The sequence below is a fragment of the Mus caroli genome, unplaced genomic scaffold (assembly GCF_978045245.1).
Source record: "Mus caroli unplaced genomic scaffold, Mus_caroli_1 scaffold_2, whole genome shotgun sequence".
Lineage (NCBI taxonomy): Eukaryota > Metazoa > Chordata > Mammalia > Rodentia > Muridae > Mus > Mus caroli.
The window spans coordinates 10,580,826-10,606,404 of NW_028227257.1; the positions used below are offsets into that span (position 1 = coordinate 10,580,826).

At 48.3% G+C, this 25,579-nt stretch overlaps 1 protein-coding gene across 2 annotated transcripts in view; it reads left to right on the forward strand.

The window, feature by feature from the left end:
- Zfp64 (ZFP64 zinc finger protein) overlaps positions 1-25,579 on the forward strand; it is a 62,959-nt gene that overhangs the window by 13,039 nt on the left and 24,341 nt on the right. The window contains exons 3-6 of one of the 2 annotated variants that reach the window (XM_021150662.3): positions 2,313-2,474; positions 3,164-3,226; positions 7,148-7,399; positions 16,749-18,321. In XM_021150662.3, the coding sequence (XP_021006321.1) occupies positions 2,313-2,474; positions 3,164-3,226; positions 7,148-7,399; positions 16,749-18,022 (1,751 nt within the window). In that variant the 3' untranslated portion in view covers positions 18,023-18,321. Of the gene's footprint in view, positions 1-2,312; positions 2,475-3,163; positions 3,227-7,147; positions 7,400-16,748; positions 18,322-25,579 lie in introns of those variants that run through there. The other variant, XM_021150670.3, reaches the window with a different exon arrangement.

Consider the following 25,579-nt stretch of genomic DNA (forward strand, 5'->3'; position numbering starts at 1 on the left):
ACAGGCTTTTTAGTGGACATGTGATGCATCCATACAGTACACAGGATATTCTCTGTACAGTAGCATGGTAGTAGGTGATTCCTGCGTGCGTGGTCTTTACTTGTTTTTCATTTATGTGCACATACGTGTGCCTGTGTGAGTTTATACCGTGTGCATACCTCTGGAGTTATGAATGGTTGTGAGCCGCCTCGTGGTTGATGAAAACCAAACCCAGGTCCTTGGCAAGAACAGCCAGTGCTCTTAATCATGGGGACATCTCTCCAACCCCTCTCACGATTAGTTTTAAAGGGGTTCACATGGGCTCCATATGGGTAATTGGTCTTCCCCCGTGAGGAACCCAGAATGGGATGGGATGCTGTGGGCACTGGAGGTGAGGGTGTGGACTTTGACGTGATGTAAAGACAAAAATCAAGCCAAGGCAGCTGTTCTTCAAAAAAAAAAAAAACAAAAACAAAAACAAGAATCTCTGGGTGGGGAGGGGGAGGAGGAGACCACATGTTAAAATCAATGTGTAAGGGGCTGGAGAGATGGCTCAGTGGTTAATAGCCCTTGCTGCCCTTACAGGGGACCCGAGTTCAAGTTCCAGCACCCACATGGTGGTTCACAGTCATCTGTACTTCCCATCCCAGGGGGTCCAATGTGGGTCTTCTGGCCCACAAGAGTACCAGGCACACATATGATGCCCAGACAGACACATACAGGCAAAACACTCACATGCATAGAATATAAATAAATCTTTAACAGTGAGGGTTCAGGACACCACAATGCTCTGGGTCGTGGCCTCGCCTTAGATCCCTCCTTACTGTGACAGTTTCTCAGGCTTCATTTTTGATGACCTGGGTGGTTTCTGGGGGGAAGTCTTCTCAGGTGGGATTTGTCTACCGTGTTTCTCATTTAGTTGGCTCTGTGGGTTGGAGGGAAATGAGTTGTGGCGCAGATTTCTTTGGCAGCGCAGAGCTAAGTAGGCATAGCAGGTCAGGGAGGGTGGCTGCTGCGAGCTTGAGGTCTGAGGCTTGGAGCAGACAACGATGGCTCTCAAGACCATCACGGGGCCTCTACACCTTGCCTGTTCCTAAGGAACATAGATTATGTTCACTCTCATCTGGAACTGGGCCTCCAATGGGCAAGCGCTGTCTTAGTGAAGGAGACAAGACCTTTGCAAGCCCCAAACCAAGAACATAATTCACAAAGTGAGCACAAATATGTATATTATATATTACATACAATAAATACATATTATATAATTATTATGTAACTATGTGTAATGTGTATGATATATTCTATAATATATTGACATATAGATAAATATTAAATGTATAATTATGTTATATGTAATTTTTTAGATTTATTTATTTATTTTGTGTATATGAGTACACTGTAGCTGTAGAGATGGTTGTGAGCCTTCATGTGGTTGTTGGGAATTGAATTTTTAGGCTCTCTGCTTGCTCTAGTCAACCCCGCTTGCTCTAGTCAACCCCGCTCGCTCTGGTCAGCCCCACTGGATCCGGTCAACTCCTCTCGCTCAGTCCCTACTCGCTCCAGCCCAAAGATGTATTTATTACTATACACAAGAACACTGAAGCTGTCTTCAGATGCTCCAGAAGAGGGCGTCAGATCTCATTACGGATGGTTGTGGGCCACCATGTGGTTGCTGGGATTTGAACTCAGGACCTTCGGAAGAGCAGTTAGTATTCTTATCTGCTGAGCCATCCCGACAGCCTGTTCTTATATGTAATTATATATATGCAAAAAATTCAAGACGACTTCTGTCTTACTTTTTATGATATCTTATTTGATATTTTGGTTCTGTTTATGTTTTTTTTTCGTTTCCTTTTACCTCTTAATTGCAGAGAGACGACAGGGATGTCTGTGCCGTGCTCAGGGGAGTTTTGAGAGAAGTCTAAGACCCTTAGGAAAGTGCCTTGTGCCTACAGTTAGTAATGTCTATATGGGATCCGTTTTAAAAACCTTTACTGCCAAGAGATCTGAAGGCAGGGCTTGGGTGATGACTCAGCACTTAAGAGTACTTGCTGCTAAGTCATGAGGACGGGAGTTTAGACCCCAGCACACTCCAACTCTTAGCGATGACCTCTGGCCTCTGCACTTGCGCGTGCACACACACACACACACACACACACACACACACACACACACGGCTAGTGCTCTTAACCGGCGAGCCATCTCTCCAGGTGAGGCACTCGATTTTCGAATGAGAAAGGACGTTCTTTCCACAGACGTTCTCTCGTGCCTCATTGGCTGGGGTGAATTATGTCCGTCTTCCTGGGGAACTTCACAAGCTCTGCACTCTTCAGTTTCAGCTCCAGAGTTCGTCTTTGAACATGGCTACCAAACTTACCTGCCCACGGAGAGCACTGACAACCAGACAGCCACCGTGATCTCTCTCCCCACCAAGTCACGCACCAAAAAGCCCACAGCAACCCCTGCTCAGAAGAGACTCGGCTGCTGCTATCCAGGTAAAGGGAGCGCCATGCATCGCATGTGCAGAAAGGGGTTCTTCATAGCATTTGTTTTAATGGTGGGGAGACGGAGGCCCGACAGTGTAGATGAAGCAGACCTGGAATTCACTATATATATCTTTGGTAGGCTCTGAACTTATGATTGTCCTGCCTCAGCCTCCAAGTATTGGAATCAGGGCCAGCATGCCCGGACTCTTTGAAAATCCTTTGTTCGTTTTTTCTGAAGATTTATGAATGCTTTGCTTACACACAATCTACACCTCGAGTGTGTCTGGTGCCCATCGGGTCAAAAGAGGGCATCAGATCCCCTGGCGTTAGAGTTACAGGTGGTTGTGAGCCTCTGTGGATGCTGGCAACTGAACCTGGGTCCTCGGGAGGAGCGGCCAGTGGTCTAACTGCCACCCCATCTCCATCCCTCAGTGTCCTAGTTCTCCCAAGTCGTTAGTCTCCTGTAAACAGGAGAGTCAGGTCTTTCATGACAGCATCTTTCTAGCCTATGGGTCATGTTGTAAAGTGTGAGTCTGTGCGTCCCTCTGCTGGCTCCCTGTGTTTTTTGAGGTTGTACCAAAGCAATGTGGTTGTGTGTCAGGCACAGGGCATCGTGTCCTTCCTATGTTGCTAGCCATCTCCATATGGTGAGGGAGGTCTGCCATTTCCCTCTGAACTTCTTCCCTTGGCCTTTTCAGGTTGCCAGTTCAAGACCGCCTATGGCATGAAGGACATGGAGCGACACCTGAAGATCCACACTGGTAAGCAGCAGGTGGCCATTAGCGAGGTTACCCTGAACAGCCAGCCAGTGAGGAGCTGGGGACCTAGAGATGTCAGATACGCGGCAAGGCCCAAGACTCACAGAGAGCAAAGGAACATGGGTACAAAGTAAATTAAGATACTGTTTGTACATGTGATTCGGGCAGAAACATATCTAAAGCAATAAAAAACCAGCAATGGGTAAGCGCTCAGCCGGGGGAGAGGGGGTAGGGAACTGCCGTGGCCGCGTGAGAACTCATCACGTTTGTAATTCATTAGCGTCAGATACAGATGGCTTCCATGCTGGAGATGAGGTGAATGTCTGTGTCTACCAATCACATTAAGAGAGAGGAGTCTTTGTCAATGTTGGGGATCCAACCAGAGGGTACACACGGTACAGCAACCTTAGATTGATTTTGTACATCTTCTGAAGGCACCGCTGGCTGCACAGCTGGCCTGAGGGTGCCCTTACTGGCCTCTTTAAGGAGGGTACTAAATAGCCCCCAGGGGTTGGTGGCAGGGAGGCACTAATGTGGTTCCTGCCCAACACTGCCACTGGAAACCAGCCACCGCAGCACCAGCAAGAAACACCAGTTGGTGCAAACTGACAATCCTGTAGGCACAGGGAACACCAGACAGCTGATGGAGCTGAGAGATGACCCAGCCAGGAATTTATAACCTGACTGCTAACAGTTTCAGTAAAATGATTTTATTTTTGCCATGTTGAGGGTCAAACTCACAAGTCCTCTGCCCACTGAGTTATAGCCCAGCTTAATAAAATTATGTTTTCTTGGTTTTTGTTGTTGTTGTTTTGGGTTGGTTTGGTTTTTGTGTGTGTGTGTGTGACAGGGTTTCTCTGTAGCCCTAGCTATCCTGGAACTTGCTGTGTACAAGACTAGGCTGGTCTCGAACTCAGAAATCTGTCTGCAGATATATTTTTTTAATTATTTATTATATGTATATGAGTACACTGTCACTGCCTTCAGACACATCAGAAGAGGGCATCAAATCCCATGACAGATGGTTGTGAGCCACCATGTGGTTGCTGGGAATTGAACTCAGGGTCTCTGGAAGAGCAGTCAGTGCTCTTAACCTCTGAGCCATCTCTCCAGCTCCCAGATACAGTCTTAACTGCCTAACCTTACGCTCACATAATGGCGATCAGCTTTGGCTGACAGGGTGTCAGCTCCAGGCTCTTTATGTACTTGGTCTACAGAGTATAAAGTGAAAATCTCACTGGAGTAGTAACACCCAAAAACTGTAATCCCTGCACTCAGGAGGCAGAGGCAGGAGGGTCAGGAGTTCAAGGCCAACCTTGACTAGGTAGCAAGTTCAAGACTAACCTGAGTTACATGAGGCACTATCTCAAAAGAAAAGAAAAGAAAGAAAGGAAGGAAGGAAGGCAGGCAGGCAGGCAGGCTAGGCTTGGTGACTCATGCTTTTAACTCAGGAGGCAGAGGCAGATGGATCTCTGTGAGTTCAAGGCTGGCCTGGTCTACAGAGTGAGTTCCAGGACAGCCAGGGCTATGTAAAAAGAACCTGTCTCAGGGGAGAAAAGAAAAAGGCGGATAGAGTTCAAAGTCCCTATGTAAAACACCTCAAAGTCATGATGGTCCACTATGCAGCCTTCTGAATTTTTTGCATGCAGATATAAGGCCTAAGACAGACATACCTTTTTTTTGTTTTTGTTTTTGAGACACCGTCTCGATATATAGCTCTGGCTGTCCTGGAAACTGTGTTGACCAGCCAGGCCTCCTATTCACATAGATCTTCCTGCATGCACCTCGGAAATGCTGGGATTAAAGGCCACTACACCCAGCTCCAGGCATGCAGTTTTATCATCTCTTACTAAGTAAATAAGGTGTTCATCTTCCTGTTTAACATTGTCCTTATTTTAAACTTTAGTGTGTGTGTGTGTGTGTGTGTGTGTGTACCACTGAATCCTTGTGAAGGTCAGAGGTCAGCTATCATGGTCTGTCCTTTCCTGCCACGTGTGGGTCCAAGAATTGGACTCAGGTTATAATGGCAGGCGCCTTTAACCCTGAGAGCCCTCTTATCTTAAGATTGCATGTCTTTGTGCTGTTGTGTGTGTCTCTCTCTACTTCGTTCTTCTTACTGGTCAACTGGGAAACTGATTCAGTCTTTTATGACTCATCTATAAAGTAAAATCGCTCAACCTTAGCTGTTTAATGACGTGGAAAAGACAGAAATAACTATATAAAACGAGGTCAAGGGGGAATGGTGTAGAACCTTTTGGGAAAGCAGGAAAGTTCTGGATCCTAGTCCCAGACTTATTTGGTTTTAAGATTGATTGATTGATTGATTGATTGATTGATTAGGTAGACAGCATTCTGCCTGCATGTATGCCTGCAGGCCAGAAGAGGGCACCAGATCTCCTTATACTTATAAGCCACCATGTTGTCGCTGGGAATAGGAACTCAGGACCTCTGGAAGAGCAGCCAGTGCTCTTAACCTCTGAGCCATCTCTCCAGCCCCCTAGTCCCAGCTTTGTAAAGAGGATGAAACAAAACAATCCTCAGATAGGACCTTGGATATCAGGGGCGTGGCTCAGGCTGTTTGTCGCTAGCTTGACATGCAGGAAGTCCTGACTTCCATCCTTAGAACAGTATCAATGGGACTCGATGGTCCACGCCTTAATTCCCAACGCCCTGGAGATAGAATCAAAGACCATATACAAAAGTTAATTAAAAAGAGGTGGGACTGTAGCCCAGTTATAGAACACTTGGCTAGCAATCCCAAGACCCTAGCTCATTCCCTAACAACACACACACCTACCTCACTGGGCTGGTGAGATGGCTTAGTGGGGCTTCCTGACAAGTCTGAAGACATGAGTTCGATTACAAGATCCACACTGGTAAGGGGAAAGAACCAAGTTCTGCGAGTTGCCCTCTGACAGCCCTGGTGCTCGCTCTCTCTCTCTCTCTCTCTCTCTCACACACACACACACACACACACACACACTAAATAGGGACGATACAGGTCATAGCCATTGCTCAAGGGTCGATGTGTTAGATTAAGCTGCTATAACAGAAAAACCTAAACAGCACCTAGACCAGATAGCTGTGTGTCTGTCCTTCACATAACTGCACGGAGCGATCAGGCAGTTGAGGAAGGCAGGCCACTGTGGCTCAGGGCTGGGAAAAGCAAATGGATAGAAAAGACAGCTGTTTCCGATTGCATTAATGTCCTTCAGTGTGTGTGTGTGTGTGTGTGTGTGTGTCAAAAAAAAAATAGTACTTTAGTATGGAAAAGATTTAAATATCAAAATATGCATTTAAAAACTGTCAGGTATGGTGGATGCACACATTTAATCCCAGCACTTGGGAAGGCAAGTCTCTGTGAGTTCAGGCCAGCCTGGTCTACATGGTGAGATCCTGTCTGAAAACGGAAAAAAAGGGGGGGGGGAGATTAATATGATAACGAAAGTTAGAAAGATGATAGACGTTGAGCTAGGTAGACAGAACATTTATACCAGACCCTGTAAGGCTTAGGGAACATCGAGTATGGGGGGGGGGGGGGGGCGAAATACCATCCACGCCAGAAGAGGAGCAGAAAGCTGCTTTGTTTTAAAGCCTGGATAGTGAGGCACGCCTGTAATACCAGAACTCTGGAATCGAAGGCAGGGAAACTAAAGCCAGCCTGCATTACATACCAAGTTTGAGGCGTCTGGAAACAAAATATTTTTGTGTATTTATTTAGTTGCTGTGTGCTTTTAATTAATAAGGAATTCATACTCATCTTAGGGGGGGAAAGCTTGAAAATTCTAATAAGCAATGCAGCGTAGCCACCACCCTGCCTGGTGCCTGTGAGGTCTCTAAGCAACCGCCGGGGCCTGCGGGTTAGTCCCCTTCTAAGGTTGGGAAGCAAATGTTAACCTTTCGGTCTTGCTTCCCCGCCTGAAGGTGACAAACCCCACAAGTGTGAGGTGTGCGGGAAGTGCTTCAGCCGGAAGGACAAGCTGAAGACGCACATGCGCTGCCACACGGGCGTCAAGCCCTACAAGTGCAAGACGTGCGACTACGCGGCGGCCGACAGCAGCAGCCTTAACAAGCACCTGCGCATCCACTCGGACGAGCGACCCTTCAAGTGCCAGATCTGTCCCTATGCCAGCCGCAACTCCAGCCAGCTCACTGTGCACCTGCGCTCGCACACGGGTAAGCAGCGCCGCTTCCCGCGGGCTCTTGCCTGCTAGGGGGCAGAGGGGGAAGGAGCTGGGGCTGGGGCCTGGTGGGCAGAGCACTTACCCAGAATGCACGGGGGGCCCGCATCCTCAGCACCTTTAAAGGCTCACTGCCTGTAACCGCAACACTGGAGAGGTGGAGGCAAGAGGATCGGGGGTTTTAGGCCGATCTGCGCTATATGAATACCTGGTCTCCTTTTGAAAAATATGATTTTTGTGATTATTATTTTTAATTCACAGCCTGGAGGTGTGACTGCCTTGGCAGTACAAAGCCCTGGGTGCCATCCCCAGTTACCACATAAACCAGGCGTGGCCAACCTGGGCTGTAAGAAAACCCTGTAAGAAAACTACATTTTTAAAAATCACTGTTACTGTTGTTACCATTTTTAATTCAGGGGCTGGGGATGTGACTCCGTTGGTGGAACACTTGTGTGAAGCCCCGAGTTCAGTCCCCAGCACCACATAATAAGCCAGGCATGGTGGAAGGAGCCTCCCTACTCAAGAGGCGAGGGCAGGAAGATCAGGAGTTCAAGGCCTTCCTTGGCTGCATACAGAGCACAAGGTCAGCCCGGGCTCCCTGAGACCCTGTCTCAAAGAAACAATTTTCAAGGAGCTATGGTGGTCGTCCATCCTCCTCCCTACCACACTGTACCAGTCACGGCGGAGCCGTTGTCAAGTCGATAGATTTCTGTGTGTTTTTATGTAATTGTATAAGTGTGGGGTTGAGGGTCCATAGTCTGTGGAATAGATACAACAATGTGCTGTTAATTAATAGTCGTCTGCCTTGCAGTCCGTCAGTTCAGGCATTTTTAGATGATGCGCTCGCACATTCAGAATAGTTAGTGCACCTGGATCGCAAAGCATACAACGAGGGCTGAGGATAGACGTCACTCCGTGGTGATACTTGCCTGCCCATGAGAGACCCCGGGCTGTGTAGACTCAGGTCTGCAAAACACAAACACACACACACAGCAAAGCCAGTAGAGCCAGAGGCTCTGATTACATAGTAGAGCTTCTTTGGGCTGATGTATCAGTAAGCTAATGAGACAGCGGGGCCTCCTCACAACCATGTCTGCATGGTGGGTCGCAGCAGATATCACTTACCTGCCTCGGGTCCACAGGAGTTGCTATTGATGTTGGCTCAAATTAGCCATACAGGTAAGAAGGCTGGCACGTCTGCCTGTCTCTGCTGGGGGGGGGGGGGGGACTGGATTGTGGGCTGGGCAGGTGTGTGCTGGTCTCAGCTGGGGTGACCAGGCAGTGGCTGGCCCAGGCTTGGCTTCATCATCATCACCATCACCATCATCACCACCACAGAGGAACAAGAAAGCAAGCCCAGTGGGGAAGCCCAATGAATCTTGTGGTTGCATGTGTTCACAAGCAACACAGTGGGCCTAAAGCAGGACACAGGTGTCAGGGACGGGATTGAGTTTAGCCATGGGCCAGGCCACCATCAGATTACATGGCAAAGGCCAGGCCGCCATCAGATTACATGGCAAAGGCCAGGCCGCCATCAGATTACATGGCAAAGGCCAGGCCGCCATCAGATTACATGGCAAAGGCCAGGCCGCCATCAGATTACATGGCAAAGGCCAGGCCGCCATCAGATTACATGGCAAAGGCCAGGGACATGGGGGGGGGGTGAAGGTTTGGAGCCATTCATGTGAACAGTCATGGTCACCTTTGTCCCCACCACCAGGCTCAGCTCTGACATCTATTACATCTTCAGGACCCCCATAAATCTCAGGCAGCCACAGGATCAGGCCAAGAGATGGAGACTGACCAAGCTTCTCAGGTCAGAAAAGGATAAGGAGTCTGGTTCTGATATGCCATGACACACTGAGCCCCGGCATTGACAGTAATCCTGTTCTTAGGAAAGGGGGGATGAGAGCCCTAGCTATGACTGGTTCTCTCTAGGCGTATCCTCCTAGGGGACAAGAGGCACTTCTCGGTTCTGGGGGTGGTCTAGCTCTGGCTCCTAACTCCTCCCGCTTGGCCCATGCTTTCCTGTTCCATTCCTTGGGAGGCACCATCTCCCCGTGCTTGCTGTCTGCAGTAGGACGTGTGCTGATGTACGTGCATGCCAAGGCCAGCGACGGGTCCTTTTCTGGTTTTGTTTTAGTGTAGATTTGTGTCCTTTTGCTACCAGAGCCATCTTTAAACTTTTGAGTTTCCTGAGCTGGTAGTAGTGGTGCACACTTTTAATCCCAGCACTGGGGAGGCAGAGGCAGGCGGTTCTCTGAGTTTGAGGCCAGCCTGGTCTACAGAGCGAGTTCCAGGATAACCAGAGCCACAAGAGAAACCCTGTCACGAAGAAAAAAAGAACCACACACACCCTTTGAGTTTCCTGTATATTTGTATGATTTAAAACTATCCGGGCATCCCTCCTCTGTCTGGGCTCAGTTGTAGACGTTTCCTCTGACAGTGACCTCCTGGCATTAACTTAATTCTTTTGGAGATTTGACCAGAATCGTGCATTTCCCCTTCTTATTTGGTCTTCATCAGAGGACATGATCTTGGTTCCCATGCTTTTTTTGCCTTACTTTAAGAAGCTAGTTGGAGGGGCTGGCGAGATGGCTCAGTGGTTTAAGGGCCCTGGCTGCTCTTGCAGAGGTCCTGGGTTCGATTCCAGCATCTGCATGGCAGCCCACAATCATCTCTGACAATATCCTCTTGTGGTATGCATACCTGCAGACAAAACACCCATATAGATAGAATGCATACCTAATATTTATCTTTTTCTTTTTTTTAAGCTAGTTAAAGTAGCTGGAGAGATGCAATCACTGCTCTTCCAGAGGTCCGAGGTCCAAGGTCCAGAACCCACAGCTTACAACAAACCAGCTATAACTGTAGCTTTGGGGCCTCCATAGTCCTCATCTGAGTTCCATGGGTTGGTATATACACACCCGCACACAGTTGTGTAAAAAACGTGTTTCATTTTGTTTGGAAGCAAGGTCTCACCATGTAGATCCGCCCACCTCTGCCTCCCAAGTTCTGGGACTAAAGATGTGAGCCACCACGCCTGACTGAAGTAAAATTTTTAAAGAGTCAGTAGGAGATTTTCACAGATGCTGGCTGGAGATGGACGGACCATGTCTAGAAAACTGTTGTGTGTCCTCCGGACTCTGCTTGGGAGCTGCTGGCTCTTTAGTGAACTTCCCCGCTGTACCACCAGCCAGATGCCCCCTGCAAGCCCTGGCTGCCTGGCTGTGTGCACCAGTGTGCAGATGGACTGCGTTAAGTTTAACTGGTACATGTTTGCTTTTAAGCATGAGTTACCATCTTTGGAGTTTGATTCCCAAACCCATGCTGAAGATTTTGGTCCTCTGTTTGACCGACTCAGTTCCCGGACCCCGTTATCCTCCCCTCCCCGAAACCCTCTTTAATATAGCAGCATCTTTTGTTCTTCATGTGCTGGGATCTGCTGAGGCCCCTGTAAGTAACTCTCTGTCCTCATCTGGGCTTTAATGGAGAAGCTGTTGGCTGTGACGAGAAGTCCCTGTACCCTGGGCTGGAGTGGTCTAACCTGTGCTCCACATGTCCACATCCTTCTGGGACCGACCAGTGGACAAGCCAGGAGCAGCCTTCTCACAATGTGTGAGCAAAACAGAGCCGTTTCAAAGTGCCTTGTTCCCTGTCATCGAAGCACTCTGGAGGTAGAGACGGGAGATTAGTAGTGCAGGATCATCCTCAGCTATGTAAGTGGGGGCCATCCTGGGCTACATAAGATCCTCTCTCAACAACCCTTACCAAACAAACAAACAAACAAAAAACCAAGAACAAATAAACCTTTGTGCCGAGATTTCTTGATCCTGTTACACAGTATTGCCCAAATCCAGTGACCTCTGAGCCTGACGTGGGTCACAGCACATCACCTTGCCCTTGTAGAAAGTTTGTGTAATTATTTAGATGTCAGAGGCCACAAGAAGAGATGGGAGGTGGGAGATTTGGGGGCATTTGTGCAGTCTACTACAGCAGGCTAAAATACTGACATAGTTGGTTCCTGACCTGCTATAATCTGTTCCTTTTTTTTTTTCCTTTTTAATATATTTTTTTAAGATTTATTTATTTATTATATGTAAGTACACTGTAGCTGTCTTCAGACACCCCAGAAGAGATTCAGTTATCATTACAGATGGTTGTGAGCCACCATGTAGTTGCTGGGATTTGAACTCAGGGCCTTTGGAAGAGCAGTCGGTGCTCTTAACCACTGAGCCATCTCTCCAGCCCCCCTTTTAATATATTTTTAAGACTTTATGTATGTGAGTCACTGTCGATCCCATTACAGATGGTTGTGAGCCATCCCATTACCATGTGGCTGCTGGGAATTGAACTCAGAACCTCTGGAAGAGCAGTCAGTGCTCCTAACCACTGGGCCATCTCTCAGTGTACCTGTTTTTAACTCCATTTCTTCAGTTTAGTTCTTCCCGGCCTGGTGGCTCACACCCAAAATCCAGGCACCTAACTGAGACAGGAAGATCAAGAGTGCAGAGCTGGGGCTGAGGAGGTGGCTCACTAGCTAAAGGACTTGCTGTGCTGTGGACTTAACAGCAGGTGGGCAGTGTAGTGCCAGCACTGGGGAGGGGGGAATGGGGAATCCCTGGGGCGAGCTGACTATAACCAAATAAACCAGATGGGTAAGCTTCAAATTCATGGAGGAACCCTGCCTCAGGAAATAGAATGGGAGAACAGTAAAAGAAGACATCAACCTCTGGCCCCGTGCTCTCTCACACGTACAAACACACAAGAAAAATAAAATAAAATATATGCAAAAACGACAAAAATATAGGTCAGCGTCAACCATGGCTGCATAGTGGTACCTAATCTCACACAACACCATCAAAGGTCGGCTTTGGCTTACCTGGTAAACTCGGTCATATTCGTGGCGTCTTTAGATGCTGTAAAGGTGGCTCTCCTAACAGTTTAAATGAGTGTCATTCATGTGTGTCGTCTCCGTGAATGCTCATTTTGTGTTCTAGCTGCTTGTGACACTTGTACACCTTTAAGTTAGTAGTACTGTGCTTCAGCTGCCAGTTGGTCTGACGCTTTATGCCAGGCCACCGATCATCTTAACTGAAAGCTGTGAAAGCCCTGTTGGTTTAAATACACCCAGCAGCATTTCTTAAGCCCTGGGACGCTGGGGGCAGAGGGTGCCGTCATTGGCTACTGAAGAATTTCGACCACTAACGCTTCATTTAAGGAATACATTGAAGGCACCAGCCAGAAATACATTTAGGCAGTGGTGGTGCACACCCTTAAGTCTCAGTGCTTGGGAGGCAGAGGCAGGAGGATCTCTGTGAGGACAGCCAGGTCTACACAATTAACCCTGTCTCAAAAAAAAAAACAAACAAAAGCAAATTTAAAACAAACCATTTAGGGGTAGAGAGAGAGCTCTGTGAGTGAAAACATTCTCTTCTTGATAACCTGAGTTCAGTCCTCAGGCCCCACGTGGTAAAAAGAGGGACTGGCGCCCACAAGTTGTCCTCCATTCACACGCCAAATTAACCAGTTAGTAAATATACAATAATCATAAACACCGGGATGTAATGAAAAGAAAGTTAGACAAATATTTACAGGGCCAGAGTGATTGATAGCTTGGCTCTTAGGATCGCCCTTCAGAGGCCTGAGGTTTGATCCACAGCCTGCACACGTACGATGTCTCTCCACCATGGAACTCCAGGCCTGGGGAATCTGTGGGCACTGCACACGTGTGCCGCACAGACATACGTGTGAGCAAAACACAGAACGGTCAAAGTGATTTTAAAAAAGAAATGTTTGCCTTGGAAGTAAAAGAGGGTAGAGGGTCACAGTAGTGTGTGTATGCCTGTGATCTCAGCACTTGAGGGAGTGAAAACAGGAGTTCACGGTCACCTTCAGCTACATAGGGAGTTAGAGGCTAGCCTGGGCTACAAAGGAGCTTATCTCAAAAACAAAAAAACAACAAAACCCCTCAATCTCTAGGAAATCAATGTTAACTCTTTTTTTTTTTTTTTTTTTTTTTTTTTTTTTTGGTTTTTTAGAGACAGGGTTTCTCTGTAGCCCTGGCTGTCCTGGAACTCACTTTGTAGACCAGGCTGGCCTCGAACTCAGAAATCCTCCTGTCTCTGCCTCCCAAGTGCTGGGATCAAAGGTGTGCGCCACCACCGCCCGGCCGATATTAACTCTTGAACCTAGCTGTGAGATTTTGTTATCGTTTCTCCCCCTCCCCCAACCCCCACGCCTGGATTTTTGTCGCTAATGGAATTGATAAAAAGAAGAAAAGAAAAGAGGGGGAGGAAATGTTTGTCATTCTAGTTTGAGCACGTAGCATGAACTTGTGGCCCAAGGATCTCAGGGTTTCAAAGCAATTGGTTGCAGGTTGTGCAAACCTGTCTAGAAGAAGCCGTAGTTCCGAGACCCACCGCTAGGTGGCTACTTACCGCCGAGGAACGTGTTGCCAGGGACAATTCTTTCAGTGGTTTTATTTTTAATACCCGTCTCAGTGTAATAGGTTTCTTCCGGATTCCTGTTGCTTTATTTTAGTTTGTGCTATTTATCTTCCTGTAGAAGGGTTCTGTGAGTTTTGCCAAACGTTTGGAACGGTGGTGGGGCGGGGAGTATGAAGGCAGGGAAGAGGCCAATGTTTAGCAAAAACACCAGTTAAGGGCCCGGAGATGGCTCAGTCCATGTCTGCCACTCAAGCACGAGGACCTGAGTTCGATTCCCAGAACTCACATAAAAAGCTGGGCATAGCGGCAGACAGTGAGGGTAGACGGCTCCTGAGCAACGAGACTGACCTCTAGCCGCCACATACACCTGCACACCTACATTTTTATTCATGAAAAAGACTTCTTAGGAAATATATTGGGCTGTAAGGGCCAAATAGCTGCAGACCCAGCAGTTCCTCTGTGCATAGTCGGTGTTCATTTTCTCTCAGTTGCCGGGTGAGCACTATAGCCTAAGGCAGTTTGAAGGAAGACAGAGCTTACCCTTCTCCGTCCCAAGTCACTGAGGAAAGTCGGGCAGGAACTGAAGCAGAAACCTCTAGGGATGCTGCTGGCTGGCACACCTGCTGGCTTGTTCTCTGCTGGCTTTCTTATACAGCTCAGACTCACCCGCCTCGGGATGGTGATGCCAACAGGGCTGGCCCTTCCACATCAATCCTCAATCAAGATATTCCTCACAGGAATGGCCACAGGCCAGTCTGAGGGAGGCAGCTCTTCAAGTGAGAGTCCCAAGTGTCTCTGGGTTGTGTCAAGTTGACGATGAAAAACTAAGCAGGGGGGGGGGGGGCTGGAGAGATGGCTCAGTGGTTAAGAGCATTGACTGCATTTCCAGAGGTCCTGAGTTCAAGTCCCACCAACCACATGGTGACTCCCAACATCTATATTGGGATCTGGTGCCCTCATATGGTGTGTCTGAAGAGAGCAACAGTGTACTCCCATAAAATGAATAAATAGATTTTTTTTTTTAAGCTAAGCAGGGACGTGGCCAGGTTTACACAACTGTGCTCCCTGGCATGAGTGAGCCCTGGCTTCAGTCTTCAGCACAGGAAGAGATGGCCCTGACCCAACAAGCTTTATGAATCAGCAGTGGTCGGGGTTTGGGCCACAGGCTGGTGCTCCCAGCTTCCGGCTCAGTTAGCTTGCCTGATGTTAGTAGCATTCAACCATGTGAAGTATTCTTTGGTTCCCAAATCGCTGTTTTCTGAAATCGAGTTAACGTGATCCCTACTGCCTCTTGTCGAGTGCATTAGGCAGCTCAGGGTGACATTGGCCTTCTACCAAGGAGTGATGCATGATCGTGGTCTCAGAAGCCTGAGAGTGAGCATGGGTCACAAACCAAGCCCTGGCACGTGCTGCTAGGTGAACATGAATGTGTCATATGTGCAACCTCAGGACCTGAGCCGTGGGTACAGTACTGCTCAGAGGCTGTTGCCCGAAGACCACCCTGTATTGTGCTTGGCATGGCTCCTACCGTCTCAGAACCAACCTTAGACCCCTACTGGCTGTTAGCTCACTTGCCTAAGCAATCGAAGCAGTCCTGGGAAAATGCCTCAGCTGATCCTAGATTCCACGTAAAAACGTCAGCCATGGGGCAAAGCTGTGATCCCAGCACTTGGTTGGCAGAGACAGGCGGATCCTTAGGGCTCAGTGGCCAGTGGGGCCCAGTTTGTGACCAGATCACTGAGAGATCCCATCTCAAGGGAGGTGGTCAGCGTTCCTGGGTGACCCCTGAGGTTGTCTTTTTTGTTTTGAGTTTTGTTTTTTTTTTCCTTGAGACAGGGTTTCTCTGTGTAGCCCTGGCTGTCCTGAGACCAGGCTGGCCTTGAACTCAGAAATCCTTCTGCCTCTGCCTCCCAAGTTCTGGGAGTAAAGGCGTGTGCCACCACTGCCTGGTTCTGAGTTTGTCCTTAGACCTGCACATACACACACTTACTGCATACATACAGAGGCGCACACGAAAGCACACCGAGCTGGAGAAGAAGGTCCTTGCTTGATGACCGACCTGGCAGCGGTTGAGTGAATGATTTGGGAAATCACACCCACTCAGATGTTTGCAATTTCCCTTCATCTTTCAACAAACACAAATTCAAAAAAAAAAAACACCAAGCAGCTGGATTTTGTGACCTCTCCCCAAGTAGAGAACACAGCTGGCGGTAAATGAAAAATAAATCTTGTGCAATAAACACGTCTCTATTAATAAAAATCTGCAAGAATTATCCTCGGGTGTAGCCATCATGTGGGGGGTGAGAGGAAGCCTCAAGAATGCAGCTTGGCACTGACCTGTCGGAAATGTGTTACTAAGTCTCTGACTGACACTCAACCACAATTCAGAAGGATAAAGTTGTGCAACCCTCAGCCCCCAGCTAGCAAACTGTCTTAACTAGAAATGGAGAAGGGGCTGGAGAGGTGGCTCAGCCATAAAAACGTTGGCTGCTTCTCTAGAGGACCTGGGTTTAATTCCCAGTACACACCAGGCAGCTCACAGGAGATCCAATACTCTCTTCTGGCCCCTATGCAAAATTAGAAATGACATCATTTAAAAAAAAAAAAAAAACCAACGGGGAGTAGATTTGTACATCCTATCTAGGACATCTAAATGGCTCTTTTCAAAAATTCCATTTTTTTCTTCTGGGTTTTCTAGGGGTAGGGGTGTGCCAGCACTCGGTGATGGCTCAGGTTTGGGGACCGAAGAGAATCCCAAGGGCTGCTGGGAGCTGCACCGAGGAGGGGGGCCACCTTCCTGCCTTGGTACAAGCCATTTTCTGGTGTGCGCTTTGGGGGGATCCTCTGTAGTTGTTAACCTACCTGTTCTTATGGAAACTCACCTTGTGTTGACAGGGGACGCCCCCTTCCAGTGCTGGCTCTGTAGTGCCAAGTTCAAAATCAGCTCGGACTTGAAAAGGCACATGCGTGTGCACTCGGGGGAGAAGCCTTTCAAGTGCGAATTCTGCAATGTCCGCTGTACCATGAAGGGGAACCTCAAGTCACACATCCGCATCAAGCACAGTGGGAATAACTTCAAGTGTCCGCACTGCGACTTTCTGGGTGACAGCAAATCCACCCTGCGGAAGCACAGCCGCCTGCACCAGTCGGAGCACCCGGAGAAGTGTCCCGAGTGCAGCTACTCCTGTTCCAGCAAGGCCGCGCTGCGCGTGCACGAGCGCATCCACTGCACCGAGCGCCCGTTCAAGTGCAGCTACTGCAGCTTCGATACCAAGCAACCCAGCAACCTGAGCAAGCACATGAAGAAGTTCCACGCCGACATGCTCAAGAATGAGGCACCGGAGAAGAAGGAGGGCGGCAGGCAGAGCAGCCGGCAGGTAGCCAGGCTGGATGCCAAGAAGACGTTCCACTGTGACATCTGTGACGCCTCGTTCATGCGGGAGGACTCGCTCCGCAGCCATAAACGGCAGCACAGTGAGTACCACAGTAAGAACTCGGACGTGACTGTAGTACAGCTTCACCTTGAACCCAGCAAGCAGCCGGCTGCGCCCCTCACCGTAGAGCAAATCCAGGTCCCCCTCCAGTCCAGCCAGGTGCCCCAGTTCAGCGAGGGGAGGGTCAAGATCATCGTGGGGCATCAGGTGCCTCAGACGAACGCCATAGTCCAAGCGGCCGCAGCTGCGGTCAACATTGTGCCCCCCACCCTGGTAGCCCAGACCCCAGAGGAGATCCCGGGGAACGGCCGGCTACAGATCCTTCGCCAGGTCAGTCTCATTGCCCCTCCTCAGACCTCCGGGTGTCCCGGCGAAGCAGGTGCCCTGAGTCAGCCAACTGTCCTGCTGACCACCCATGATCAGACGGCAGGGGCCGCCCTGCAGCAGGCTCTGATCCCCACCACCCCGGTTGGGACCCAGGAATGCACGGGAAACCAGACATTCATTGCCAGTTCGGGCATCACGTGCTCAGACTTGGAAGGCCTTAACGCTTTGATTCAGGAGGGAACGACGGAAGTGACTGTGGTGAGCGATGGGGACCAGAGCATCGCAGTGGCCACCACGGCACCCTCTATCTTCTCTGCCCAGCAGGAACTGCCCAAGCAGACTTACTCCATCATCCACGGGGCGGCACACCCCGCCCTGCTCTGTCCCGCCGACTCCATTCCTGATTAGTCTGGAGGGAGGGGTGACAGACAAGACAAACTACGAGAGGAGTACTGTGAGAGGCCCCTGGTCCCGCATAAATAATTGTATTTTATACAGTTTATGTAATTTTTTAACAGGGTATCAACGTGGAGACCATTCTCCCTCAAGCTCTTGTTGATTGTGTCTTAATGGTTACCAAGGCTGATTCCAATACGGAGTTGGAATTCACCACAGTAGGACTGAACACTTTCGTTTGTTTTTCCATGTTTCGGATTTAATTTTTTTCAACTGGAATAAAGGTGTTTGGGTTTGGGTTTTTCATCGTATAGTTTGTATAGTATAGTTTGTATGTACCCAGTGTGTCTGTGTGTGTGTGTGTGTGAGAGAGAGAGACTAGGTGGGTAGGTGGGTGTGTAAGAGAGAATGTATGTGTGTGTGAGAGAGAGAGATTGGGTGTGGGGAGGAGAGAGAGAGACTGGGTGTGTGTGTGTGAGAGAGTGTATGTGTAAGAGAAAATGTATGTGTGTGTGTGTGAGAGAGAGAGATTGGGTGTGGGGGGAGAGAGACTATGAGAGAGAGAGAGAGAGAGAGAGAGAGAGAGAGAGAGAGAGAGAGAGAGAGAGAGACTGTGTGTGTGAAAGAGAGAGACTGTGAGAGAGAGAGAAAGAGAGAGAGAGACTATGTGTGTGTGTGTGTTCCTGTCTATGTCTGACTGTGTGTGTGTGTGTGTGTGCATGTCTGTTTGTGCCTGTGTGGACTACTTATGTCCCTACATAGATCCTACTATGATGGACCATTTGCTAATGAGTGCTGGAGATGAGCCAAAAGGAACAGTGCCCTCACACCTGGCTAAAACACACTGAATAGAGCTGGAGAGATGGCTCAGTGGTTAAGAGCACTGACTGCTCTTCCAAAGGTCCTGAATTCAATTCCCAGCCACCACATGGTGGCTCACAACCATCCATAATGGGATCTGATGTCCTGGTGTGTCTGAAGACAGCTACAGTGTACTCACATACAAATAAATCTTTCAAAAACAAAACAAAAAACCCCACACTGAATAGAGATACTTTGTTGCAGTTCAAACTATGATTAGAGAGGGTGAAGGATGAAGTTTAATTTGTTTTTCATTCTGTATGTGCATGCGAGCACATCAGTGCAGGTACCCACAGAAGCTAGAAAGGATGTCAGATGCTCAGAGCTGGAGTTACCAGTGATTGGCTTGGGTGCTGGAACATAAACGTGGGGCCTCTGCAAGAGCAGTGCACACACTCTTAGCCGATTAACCATCCCTCCGGGCCTGGGCTTTGTTACAGAATCAGAGGGAACTTCAGCAGCAGGGGCTTGGGCTCATCTCATAAACACCTCCCTCCTTAGCAGAGACCTACAGCCACCCAAATGGCTGTGTCTTTATTTTTGTTTTGGAGACAAAGTCTCTGTAGGCCAGGATGACCTTAGATAAGATCTGGGAGGATCAGCCTGCAGAGATTATAAGTTTACAAGCGCGAGTGCCACTTGCCACACCTGGCTCCCACACATTTGAAACTTCGGACTTGAGGGTTCTCACATTTCTGCTTAGATGTCCATCTCGGCTCAAGCTTGGGGTCTAGAGGAGACCTTGCTCAAAAGCCAAAGGAAAAATTCTAACCGTTCCCTTTTGAGTCGGTCGTTAGGTGGCACCAAAGAGCAAGCCAGAATGCCCAAGAATGTGAAACAAAAGTCTAGGAGTGTCTCTCTGGTTTCCAGTGTCTGCCAGGATTGACAGATGAGAGCTGTCCTTCACTATGACCAACAAAAAAAATCATCTTAGAATGTTGTGGGACTGCCCGGTCACGTCTTGGCCACAACTGCCTGCCTTCATTCTTCAGTAACATGAATTTATTTAATGAAAGTAGTCATGCAATCATCTCACTTTTATATGAAGAGATGATTTCTGCTTTGGGTAATAAACTGGGTGAGTCTAAAACAATTGTTAAAAGCTCTGAGGTTGTAGGCTCCGTCAGTAAGAGCACTTGCCTAATGTGCAAGAAGACCTGGGTCCCATCATACACACACACACACATACACACACACATATACAACCTCCATGGTGCATGCTTGTTAAAAAAAAAAAAAATCCAGTAGTCTGGGACTAAAGGCAGGAGGATCAGAAGTTCAAGGTTAACCTCAACTCTAGCAAGTTGAAGGCCAAACGGGGTCACATAAGGAGGCTGGGGCTAAGGGATCACACTCAGGTCTTACCTTTGGAAAATGTGAAGTTCAAGTCCCTGGGATCCCTGCCTTCTGAATCTGTCTCCTTCTTCTGTTTTCTTTTATCCTTTATCTGAGTGCAATTCGTATGACGTCACTGTCTCCACTCTTGGCCAGAAATTCACTACTTTCATATGAGCAAGAATAAAGACTCGTTTACTCCAGCTTGGGTAAAAATCAGAAAGCCCCACAGCATACAAGGTTCATGGGAATCCGTTTGCCTGCTTGGACCTCCACCTCTGGGCTTCCGTGGCGTGTCCCTCCCCTGCACATCCAGCTGTGTTGCTGTTTCCGTTTTAGGGAGCTGTTTAGAGGAGCTACAATCCAGGGGGCTAAAGCTGTGTTCCCTGGTTTTTAAGTAGCTCGAATTTGGGAAGGCATATTTTGTCTCTGCTCTCTAACGTTAATGGTTTGAGTCTGAGGATGTGACCTGGAAAATACATGGGGTTTGTAATTACTTATTTTGTGTGTATGCAGGTGGTTGTTTTCCTTTCCAAGACGGGGTTTCTCCGTGTAGCTATGACCAGGCTAGTCTCAAACTCACATGATCGCCCTGCCTCTGTCTCCTGAGTGCTTTGCACCACCACCTCCGACTTGACTCAGTTTGATTTTGTATGTGTTCTGACTGCACGCATGTCTGTGCACCATGTGTATGCAGTGCCTGTGGAGACCAGAAGGGAGCGCTGCATCGCCTGGAACTGGAAGCTGTGAGCCACCATGTGCTGCCAGGAACTAAACTGGGGTCCTCTGCAAAAGCAATAAGCATGCTTGGTCATTAAACCATCTCCCCAGCCCCCAAATCTGTCTTTTATACCAAAGTGCTTCCAAAGCATTTTCCTGTACGGTGATTTTATGCCCACTAAAATTATGGATTTTAGTGAATCACAATTAGAAAAAAGAATTCACAATTCGTTTTTCTATTTGAAAATAGTCACAGGAAGTATTGTAGTGGAGGGAAGAGGAGGGGTTGGTTACCCACACCCAGAATGGTAACTAATGTTCTGAGTTAGTTACTGTTCCTTGGTCCTTTACACACATTTTCTCTTAAGCAATTTATTTGTATTTTTATTTTGTGTTTGTTTTGCCTGTGTATGCTTGTATACCATGTGCGTGTAGTGCCTGTGGAGACCAGAAGAGGGCATTGGATGCCCTGGAACTAGAGCTACAAATGATTGCAAACTGCCATGTGGGTGCTGAGAACGAAACCCAGGGCCTCTGAGAGACCGGTGCTCTTCATTTCTGAGCCACCTCTCCAGCCAGACACAGTTCCTCTTACTATCTGGAGAAACAGCTCCCAACTTAGGGACCTGGGGTTCATGGAGGTTGTGCGAGAGAGCTCAGTGGTCGAACCCTTGCCTAGAATGCACAAGGTCCTGGGTTCAATCCCCGCCAGCATCAGACACACACACTCACTCATGCACTCATGCACACAACCGAAGTGGATGTTTCAAACCAGCCTTAACCCACAATGAGCCTCCATAAGTGTTAACTCTTTCCATCCTCATAGGCATGACCACATCGATATCCGTCCTGTTCCCTCAGGCCAGGGGCGATTTGGTCACCTTCCCAAACCTGGTGAGAGCCTATGTCTAGGGTTCAGCAGGAGATGAGTGGTCGCCTTAGTCTGTTTAGGAGCTATAACCAATTGCCATAGATGGGGTGCTTACAGACAACAGAAAATGGTCTCTTGTCATCCTAACGACCAGGAAGTCAGAGTTGGACTTCCTGGTCGTTAGAAGGTGAAGTTAGAAGGTCGTTAGAAGTCCATCAGAAGGTGGACTTCGGCACCTGAGCCAGAACTTTCCTCACAGACATCTTCCAGTGTTGTCCTCGCCCCATATTTCTGAAGTCTCGTATTTATTTATTTTAAATGATTTTTTATTTATTCCTTGAAAATTCCATTCACGTTTAAAATGTGCCTTAAGTATATACCCCTCCCGTGGAGTCTCCTTTATAAGGAGAACACAAACCCATCCATCCAGTTGGACCCCATCCTTGTAACATAAACACTTCCTTCTCAAAATACGATTTTGAAGGGAAACAAACAGATCAAGACAGACAGGACAGAAGAGAAGGCAGTTTAATGACACTGAGCCGTTGAACCAGCCACACAAAGTGCCACCCATCCCATGCCTGCTCCTGACTTTGTCCCTTATCTACTAAGACCGTTCCTTTCTGCTCTGTTAGAGTCTATGTTGTTTAGGGGGTCCCAGGGCGGGCATTTTTTGTGTCCTTTGTTTTTGAGACAAGGTCTCAGGTAGCCCAGGTTGACTTTGAATTCTCTGTGTAGCTGAGGATAACGTTGAACTCACGATGTCTAGTGCTGCATCTCCTCCGTGCTGGGCTCACAGCTGTGAGGTTCCGGTTCACGGGCTGCTGGGAACTGAACCCAGGGCTTCGTGCATGCCAGGCTAGCACGCTGACCGCGCTACATGCCCAGCCCAAGCAGCCACTTTTAAAAATTCTTTGTTATTGTGTGGGAATTTGGGGTACACGCATGCTACCGTGTGCGTGTGGCGCTCACTGGACACCTTTGTGGGGTTGGTTCGCTCCTGTGGGTTTCCTGGGGCTTGGGTGGCAAAGACTTTTTACTAAACTCCTATCTTGTCAGCCCCTTTCCCCGATTATTTTCTTTTTAATCTAATAATAATGTGCAGATGGGAATGTAGAGTGGTAAAGCAGAGTTCTAAGCGGGTTTAACGCTTCCTAGGAAGGCTGAGAAGGATCCCGCGATCCTGCGGATCCGTCCCAATGTGACACTCTGGGGAACTTGTTAAAACTCAGATTCTGATCTCAGCGCTTCTCGTGTTTGAATCCCCTGGGGAGCTGGTTCAGCGCAAACTCTGGGTATGGAGAAGCTTTCTATACATGGACCAAGAAACCTGTTCAGGAATGTACATACCTGCATTGCTCATAATTACCAAGCTGGAGAGCGAGCGCCCTTTGGCTGGGCGCGGCGCGACTCCCAGTGCAGTGTATTCACATACTGGATTATGGGGGGAACGAAAACAGACTAGGCTGCCTGTGGCAACATGTTGAATCACAGACTTCCAGATTCCGGGGAAGGAGGGACACTCAGTGAAGAGGCAAGACTGTGCAGTGTGTCGTGAGGTGATGAAATTTGTTGGTAAAGCTTGCCTCCCCACTCCCCACCCCCACCCCCAAAAAAGGAGGCAGTGGAAGAGGCGGGCAAAGGAGGGAGAAGCCGATGGATTTGTTAAATCCAAGAATGTGCCACACCTCAAGGTAGGCGGCATCTCCAGCGAGGTTTAGTTTTTGTTCTTCGATTGGGGGCAGGGGTTGCCCTGAACTGACGCAGCTATCATTTTTACATGTTACCAAGTTTTATTGTTTAAACTTTTGAAAATAATGTAGGGCCTAAAGAGATGGTTCTTGAGAGGACCTGGTTCAGTTCCCAGGACCCAGATGGTGTTTCCCCCTGCTACCTGTAACTTCAACCCCGGGGACTCTGACACCTTCTCCTGCCCTCCATGGGAACCTACATTCGTGTTTGCATACCCTCTACAGACATATAGACATAGGCGCACAGTTAAAAATAAATATTTTTAATTAAATTTTTTTGAAAAATATTTCCTGCGTGTGGATGTTTTGCCTCTGCGTATGTTTGTCCTGCACATGCTCATAATGACTGTGGGGGACTGGACAGACAAGGGCATCAGCTCTCCTATAGCTGGAGTCACCAATGGTGTGATTAACCAACCATGTGGATGCTGGGAACTGAACAGCAGCCCATGCCCCTGACCACTGAGCCATCTCTCCAGCCACCCCTGCCTTTTAAAAAGTTCTTTTTAAAAACTTAAAAGATTGTGAAAAGATTTATCCCAACATGCCAGTCGTCAGTCAATCACACCCCGAATGTGCTTTTTTTTTTTTTTTTTGGTCTGTCCTTGTCCCCAGGGACAAGTCACAGGCCACCTCTCGGGCCTCGCCTGCAGTTCAAAGTTTCAAAGTGTCTCTAAATACACGTGCCAACTCTGTGTTATGCTTCATACCCTATTGCCTGTGTATGGATATGCATACATAGAGTCACAGCAGCGTCCCACGCGTCTTGACCTTTGGATATCCCACTTGGTACAGCCTGAAGCACTTTCTGTATCTGCCAATGTAGAAACCTGCTCGTTCTGTGTTCTCCTAAATGTATACGGGCTGCAGCTGGTGCAGAAATAGGTGAATTCTGGCACTCAGAAGATTAATGTCATCCCACGCTTGTTTGCTTCGAGTGCGTTTCCATGGGAAGACAGTGTCTTGTCTAGTTAGAGTGGACTGAGTGCTCACTATTGCCAGGGATAAATGTAACACGCATCCTATCGTTATCAATAGTTAGCAACATGTAGACCACCGCCTCGGTAGCAGACATCATCTGTACCCACGCATAAGGTTGCTCATCACCGTCCCCCAACTGTAGCATCATCGCCGTTTCATTGAGGAAAAGTGGGAAGCAATTGGTGGCTTTCTTTTTTTTTTTTTTTTTTTTTTTAAAGATTTTATTTATTTATTATATGTAAGTACACTATAGCTGTCTTCAGACACTCCAGAAGAGGGCGCCAGATCTCATTGCGGATGGTTGTGAGCCACCATGTGGTTGCTGGGATTTGAACTCTGGACCTTCGGAAGAGCAGTCGGGTGCTCTTACCCACTGAGCCATCTCACCAGCCCCCAATTGGTGGCTTTCAAAAGACCACACAGGGCTGGAGAGATGGCCCAGTGTGTTGGGTTTGGGGTGGAAGCCGAGAAAGTTGCTTCAGGTGCCGAAGCTTCAAAAACGAAAGCTTGGTTTTCTGAGCACTCAGGGAGGCGGCCAGTTCTGGATCTGAAGGGAGACTGTACAACGTTTTTATAAAGGGTGGGAACACAGAGCGAGGGGTGAGCTGCAGTGTTTGCCAGTTGTATTTTGCCATTATGGGTTAAACAAGGGAGTACCCATTGGAGACTGGGCTATATCCAGGGACTGGGCTTTAGGGTCCTTAATTCATTCTCCTAGACATTAGGTCCACAGCTCATAGTGATATGGGGACAAGGGTCAGCTATATGAAGATAATTAGGGCATATAGGCGATTGGCTATGTATTTTTTTCATAACTTATGCACCTTGGTTTAAATAACAGCGATTTCTATATTCTTTACTGGTTAACGGACAATTAAGAAAACATTTGGAGAAGTGGGATAGGTGTTCCTACCTAGGCTTGAGAATATGAGCTTGTTTAACCCTGCCAGCAGGATGGAGAAGCTGTCCCTGAGATGTCGGGACTCAGACCACCGTTTGCAACAGACGCTGTTCAGCTGTAGGGAAGTCCCCAGGTCCCCTAGGTCCTCG